At 45.6% G+C, this 6,111-nt stretch overlaps 1 protein-coding gene across 1 annotated transcript; it reads left to right on the top strand.

Annotated features, from left to right (window-relative positions):
- Nucleotides 1-3,314: 3,314 nt before the first annotated feature.
- Nucleotides 3,315-5,037, top strand: zgc:194221 (uncharacterized protein LOC100191015 homolog). The gene is made up of 3 exons (XM_031308646.2): nt 3,315-3,451; nt 3,931-4,437; nt 4,650-5,037. Exons 1-3 carry the CDS (start codon nt 3,393-3,395, stop codon nt 5,035-5,037), a joined length of 954 nt encoding a protein of 317 aa, XP_031164506.1. The 5' UTR covers nt 3,315-3,392.
- The last annotated feature ends 1,074 nt before the right edge of the window (nt 5,038-6,111 follow it).

Genomic DNA, 6,111 nt, shown 5'->3' with positions numbered 1-6,111 from the left:
TTCAATCAGACAAAGTACTTATTGTAGGTGATTTTAATATCCATGTGGACATTGAGAGCAATAGCCTTAGTACTACTTTCAATTCACTGCTAGATTCTATTGGTTTCAGTCAGAGGGTGCATAAGGCCACGCACTGTTTTAACCACACCCTCGACCTTGTGCTAGAATATGGCATCAAAATTGACGATTTAATAGTATTTCCGCAGAATCCTTTATTATCAGACCATTTTTTAATAACTTTCGAATTCCTACTACCAGACTATACGAAATTAAATAAAAGTTTCTACACTAGATGCTTATCTGACAGTGCTATAGCTAAATTTAAGGAAGCTATTCCAACAGCACTTAACTCAATGTCATGCCTTAATATAACAGAGGACTGTTATGTTAACTCTAGTCCCTCCCAACTTGATAACTTTGTAGACGCTGCTACGGCCTGCCTACGGACTACTTTAGACTCGGTTGCTCCTCTCAAAAAGAAGATGATGAAGGAAAGGAAACTAGCACCTTGGTATAACTCCCAAACTCGCAAATTAAAACAAATCTCACGAAAACTTGAAAGTAAATGGCGTTCCACCAAACTGGAAGAATCTCGTGTGGATTGGCAAGATAGTCTAAAAAATTATAGGAGGGCCCTCAGAAATGCCAGATCAGACTATTACTCAACACTAATAGAAGAAAATAAGAACAACCCAAGGTTTCTTTTCAGCACTGTAGCCAGGCTGACAGATAGTCACAGCTCTATTGAGCCATCTATTCCTATAGCTCTGAGCAGTGATGACTTCATGACCTTTTTTAATGATAAAATTATAACAATTAGAGAAAAAATTCATCACCTTCTGCCCACAGCTTCCAACGACTCACCATTGGGCGCAGGAGGGCTAGAGAGAACGATAAGACCTGATACTTATTTAGACGGCTTTTATCCTTTAGACCTCCAACAATTAATGTTAAGGGTCTCTTCAGCTAAGCCAACTACCTGTCTCTTAGACCCCATTCCAACGAAGCTACTTAAAGAAGCACTACCCGTGGTCAACACCACATTACTAGATACGATCAATATGTCCTTATTAACGGGTCACGTACCACAGTCTTTTAAAGTAGCTGTGATAAAACCTATTCTGAAAAAACCCACCCTCGACCCTGAGGTCTTAGCCAACTATAGACCTATATCTAACCTCCCGTTTCTCTCCAAAATCCTTGAGAAGGTAGTCGCTAATCAATTGTGTGACTTTCTGCATAGAAATAGTCTATTTGAAGACTTTCAGTCAGGATTTAGAATGCATCATAGCACAGAGACGGCACTGGTGAAAATCACTAACGACCTTCTAACTGCTGCTGACAAAGGACTTGTCTCCGTACTTGTCTTATTAGATCTTAGTGCTGCATTCGACACTATTGACCATACCATCCTCTTACAGAGACTGGAACATTTAGTTGGCATTAAAGGAATCGCACTAAACTGGTTTAAGTCCTATTTTTCTGAGCGATCCCAATTTGTTAATATTAACGATAAACCATCCAAATACGCTAAAGTTAGCCATGGCGTTCCTCAAGGCTCAGTGCTTGGACCAATTCTATTCTCTTTATATATGCTTCCTCTAGGCAATATTATTAGGAAACACTCAATTAACTTTCACTGTTACGCAGACGACACCCAATTATATCTGTCAATCAAGCCAGACGAAAGCGGTCAGTTAGCTAAACTTCAAGCGTGCATTAAAGATATAAAATCCTGGATGACCCACAATTTTCTGATGTTGAACTCAAACAAAACGGAAGTTATTGTGCTGGGACCCAAGCACCACCGAACTTCATTATCTAAATATATAGCTACCCTAGATGGTATTGCCCTGGCCTCCAGCACTACTGTCAGAAATCTAGGAGTCATTTTTGACCAGGATCTATCCTTTAACGCCCACTTAAAACAAACCTCAAGAACAGCCTTTTTCCATCTTCGTAACATTGCCAAAATCAGGAACATCCTGTCTCAAAACGATGCTGAAAAACTAGTCCATGCATTCATAACTTCCCGGCTGGACTACTGTAATTCTTTACTATCAGGCTGCTCAAATAAGTCCCTCAAGACCCTCCAGCTGATCCAGAATGCTGCAGCACGTGTTCTGACAAGAACTAACAAAAGAGATCACATTTCTCCTGTATTAGCTTCTCTGCATTGGCTTCCTGTAAAATCCAGGATTGAATTTAAAATCCTTCTCCTGACCTACAAAGCACTAAATGGTCAAGCACCATCATGCATAGAAGAGCTTTTAGTACCTTATTGTCCCACTAGAGCACTGCGCTCCCAGAACTCAGAGCTACTTGTGGTTCCTAGAGTCTCTAAAAGTAGAATCGGAGCCAGAGCCTTCAGCTACCAGGCTCCTCTCCTGTGGAACCAGCTCCCAACTTGGGTTCGGGGGGCTGACACCGTCGCCACATTTAAGAATAAACTGAAAACCATCATCTTTGATAAAGCTTATAGTTAGGGAGTGAGGAGTTGCAGCATAGTAGAGTAGAGTAGAGGGAGGCAGGAAGTACAAGCCCGTTCCGGCAGGGGAGAGTACGAGCCCGGTCCAGGGCCCCTCTCTTTAGCCTGCCTCTCTTAGTTATGCTATTATAACTCTAGACTGCTGTGGGAAGCTCCTTCCAAGGACACAATGAGCCGCTCCCTCTTCTCTCTTTTCACTTGTCTCCTTTTGTGTGCATCTTAGTCCCAGAAATGCCTGTTACTAACCTAGCTCTGGGGAGTTTTCTCCCCGGAGTCCCTTTGCTTCTTCTTCACCCAGAACATCGCCTTGGAATTGGGTGGCACCTACACCGGGGTCCTGGGTGCAGCTGACGCTATGGACTTACTACACCCTGCTACGCTCTGCGTTTCCCCGCAGTGTCCGACTGCGTCCTGCCGCGTCCAACCGCATCCACCCAGGCTGCTGTGCCACACTACACCCCGTAACGCCCTGCTGTGCCCTACTATGACATGAACTACTATGACTACCATTGTGATCACTGCTTCACTATCTTTATTATGACTATTATTGCCACCATTCACCACTCCCCCAACTGGTGCCGTCAGACACCGCCTACCAAGAGTCTGGGTCTGTCCGAGGTTTCTTCCTAACAAAAAAAGGGAGTTTTTCCTTGCCACTGTCGCAATAGCTACTGCTAATGCTTGCTCTTGAGGCAACCACTGTAATAGTTGGGGCTTCGTAAAGTACAGAGTTTGGTCTAGACCTACTCTATCTGTAAAGTGTCTCGAGATATCTCTTGTTATGATTTGATACTATAAATAAAATTGAATTGAATTGAATTGTGACCAGTTCCAGGGGTACTTTCGGCTCAACAGGGAGCAATTTGACTGTTTGCTGACGAGAGTCGGGCCTACGATTTCCCGGATGCGAACAACATTCCGTAAGCCCATTTCTCCAACGGAGCGTCTGGCAATTTGTCTGAGGTGAGGTACATGGCAATATCTGTCATCTGTAGCAACATTAGCATCAGCTGAGTGATAACGTACACATGAATGGAATGTTGTTGCCAAGGTTCTCTCGTTTAGTAGGCCTACGCTTGCTTGTGGTGATTACATTTCTGTCTGTTACTAATTGTGTCGATAGTAATAACCTAGTGTGGATAATAATGATTATTAATGATTGACTGTTGCACATAACAGACGGATAAAGGAAACATTGCATTGTTGTGCCTGCGTTACATCTTCCAAATTGAATGATTAACTAATGTCCTGTAGCACTACCTACAACTAGCATAGCTAGCTAATTCTAGCATTTATCACCTGAGTATAACTAACTGACACTTTATAGAAATAGCACTCATTGATGCAGTAACTTGTACTTACCATGCTCTACCTAGATTTTTCCCTTGTTGGGAGTCACTGGTTGAAAGGCGTCAGCCAAATGAAATGTAATGTAATTTCAGATACCTGGCCACGGGTGACTCCTACAAGACCATTGCCAGTAGTTACCGGGTGGGCATCTCCACTGTGGCAGGCATTGTGCCAGAGGTGTGTGGAGCCATTTGGGATAGCCTGGTGGAGGAATTCATGCCTGTTCCAACGGCTGCCCATTGGAAGGAGATCGCCCAGAGCTTCTGGGAGATGTGGCAGTTCCCCAACTGTGTGGGGGCAATAGATGGGAAGCATGTGCTCATCCAGGCACCACCTCATTCCGGCTCCCAGTATTTCAATTATAAGGGAACCTTCTCCATAGTGCTGCTGGCGGTCGTGGATGCAAGATACCTTTTCAGGGTGGTGGATGTTGGAGCCTTCGGGCGAAGCAGTGATGGAGGCACCCTTGCAGCTTCTGCATTTGGAGCAGCCTTGCGAGGAGACAAGCTGGGTCTTCCAGAGGATGCCCTCATCCCTGGCGCTGAACACCTGGGGCCCATGCCTCATGTGTTTGTGGGGGATGAGGCTTTCCCCTTGAGGTAAGTGTTCTATTTGATTTGTATGAAGTGCATGTACTGATTTAACAGCGTCATTCACATTGTCATTATGTATTGTAGGATTTTGAACAGCACTGTGTTAAACTATAATGTATCATTGGATATTATTAGATTGTCATGTCAACAATGTATTTTGTAGAAATTGTAATCTTGATGTACATAGTCACATGTCCTTACATCATCATTTTGTGTAGGAGGAATTTACTGAGGCCCTATCCTGGAAGGGACCTCACCCAGCCAAGGAGGACCTTCAACAGCCGCCTGTCACGTGCTAGGAGAGTGGTTGAGAATGCCTTTGGCATCCTTGCTGCACAGTGGAGGATCTACCACCGTGTCATTGGAGTGAGCCCTGAAAATGCGGATGCCATTGTGAAGGCAACAGTGGCTCTGCACAATTTTCTGCGGTGGAACTCCCCAGTTGCAGCTCCCTGCCCATCAGAGGCCATCCCCATCCCTGCTCTACAGAATGTAGGGAGAGTTGCCACCAACAACGCCACCCAAGAGGCCATAGCCACACGGGAGGTTTTCAACACCTACTTCTCCTCTCCTGCTGCGGCAATACCTCGGACCACAGTGGCCTGACGTCTTTGCAACCCACACCTGCTGCTTCACTTCTACGGAAGAACACAAAGGCTCTTTTAAGAGCCACTCTCTTATTCTTTAAAAAGCTGTTTCCAAAGTGTCCATATTAAATGACATGATGAGCTGATATAATAACAAGGACACATTACTTCAATCACATCTCACTCACTCATCCACCCCCAGAATATACACACATCACATGCAGTCACTTATGTGACGTTTATTATGTAACATAAATAACACACACAACAAAAGTTAACTAATGGTTACCAGATCTATAAAAAATAAATGCAATTAATTCTCTGCCTGTCATTTGCAGACCTGTGATGTGAGTGCAGCTAATGTGGAAAACGTGGAACACAGGAAGGTAACTAATTGTGAGTGAAAACATATAAAGAAATAGTGGTAATGTGTAGTAGTGTATGGGGCATGTCAAGAAAACTCTGCTCTATGCAGAGTAGCGAGAAATTCCATCTGCACCTCACTCCTCTTCTCCCTGGGCAGGTTTCGGAGCCGTGGGGCTAAGCTCAACAGAAACAGCTCTGTGTCATCTGTTTTTTGCTGTAGCACATTGAGGACACTTTCCTCAAACTCATCCCCCTGTTTCTTCCGTCTCTTGCCAGAGCCCTGCCGAGACTGGGGTGTTGCTGGAGCAGGCTGCAGGGTTGCTGGAGCAGGCTGCAGGGTTGCTGGAGGCTCCCTGCACTCTACAGGGTCATCCACAATCTGCCAACCTTCTAGCTGCACATCTTGGAGGCACAGAGTGTAGCTGGAGCACCCCTCCTGTGGGGACTGGGACAGGTGCTGGGGCTGGGACAGAGGCAGGGACTGGGACTGGGGCTGGGACTGGGACTGGGGCTGGGGAGGGGCTGGGACTGGGACTGGGACAGGGGCTGGGACAGGGGCTTGGACTGGGACAGGGGCTGGGGCTGGGACAGGGGCTGGGACAGGGACTGGGACTGGCACCAGGACTGGGAGAGGTTAGATGTTGTCGTTCTCTCCCTGACGTGTGGCTCCAGAAAAGAGAGAATGGCAAAGTACTTCCAAGTACTTTTGTGGTCTGCCCCAGCACCA

This window comes from Sander lucioperca, chromosome 22, assembly GCF_008315115.2.
Source record: "Sander lucioperca isolate FBNREF2018 chromosome 22, SLUC_FBN_1.2, whole genome shotgun sequence".
NCBI lineage: Eukaryota > Metazoa > Chordata > Actinopteri > Perciformes > Percidae > Sander > Sander lucioperca.
The sequence above is the reverse complement of the archived record's forward strand: the minus strand, read 5'-3'. Positions and strand labels throughout refer to the sequence as shown.

Excerpts from the sequence above, each read along its gene's own strand:
- zgc:194221 (XM_031308646.2), top strand. The coding sequence starts at position 3,393 with ATGCGAACAACATTCCGTAAGCCCATTTCTCCAACGGAGCGTCTGGCA. Across the intron at positions 3,452-3,930 it reads CGTCTGGCAATTTGTCTGAG|ATACCTGGCCACGGGTGACT; the intron begins GTGAGGTACATG and ends ATGTAATTTCAG. Across the intron at positions 4,438-4,649 it reads GATGAGGCTTTCCCCTTGAG|GAGGAATTTACTGAGGCCCT; the intron begins GTAAGTGTTCTA and ends CATTTTGTGTAG.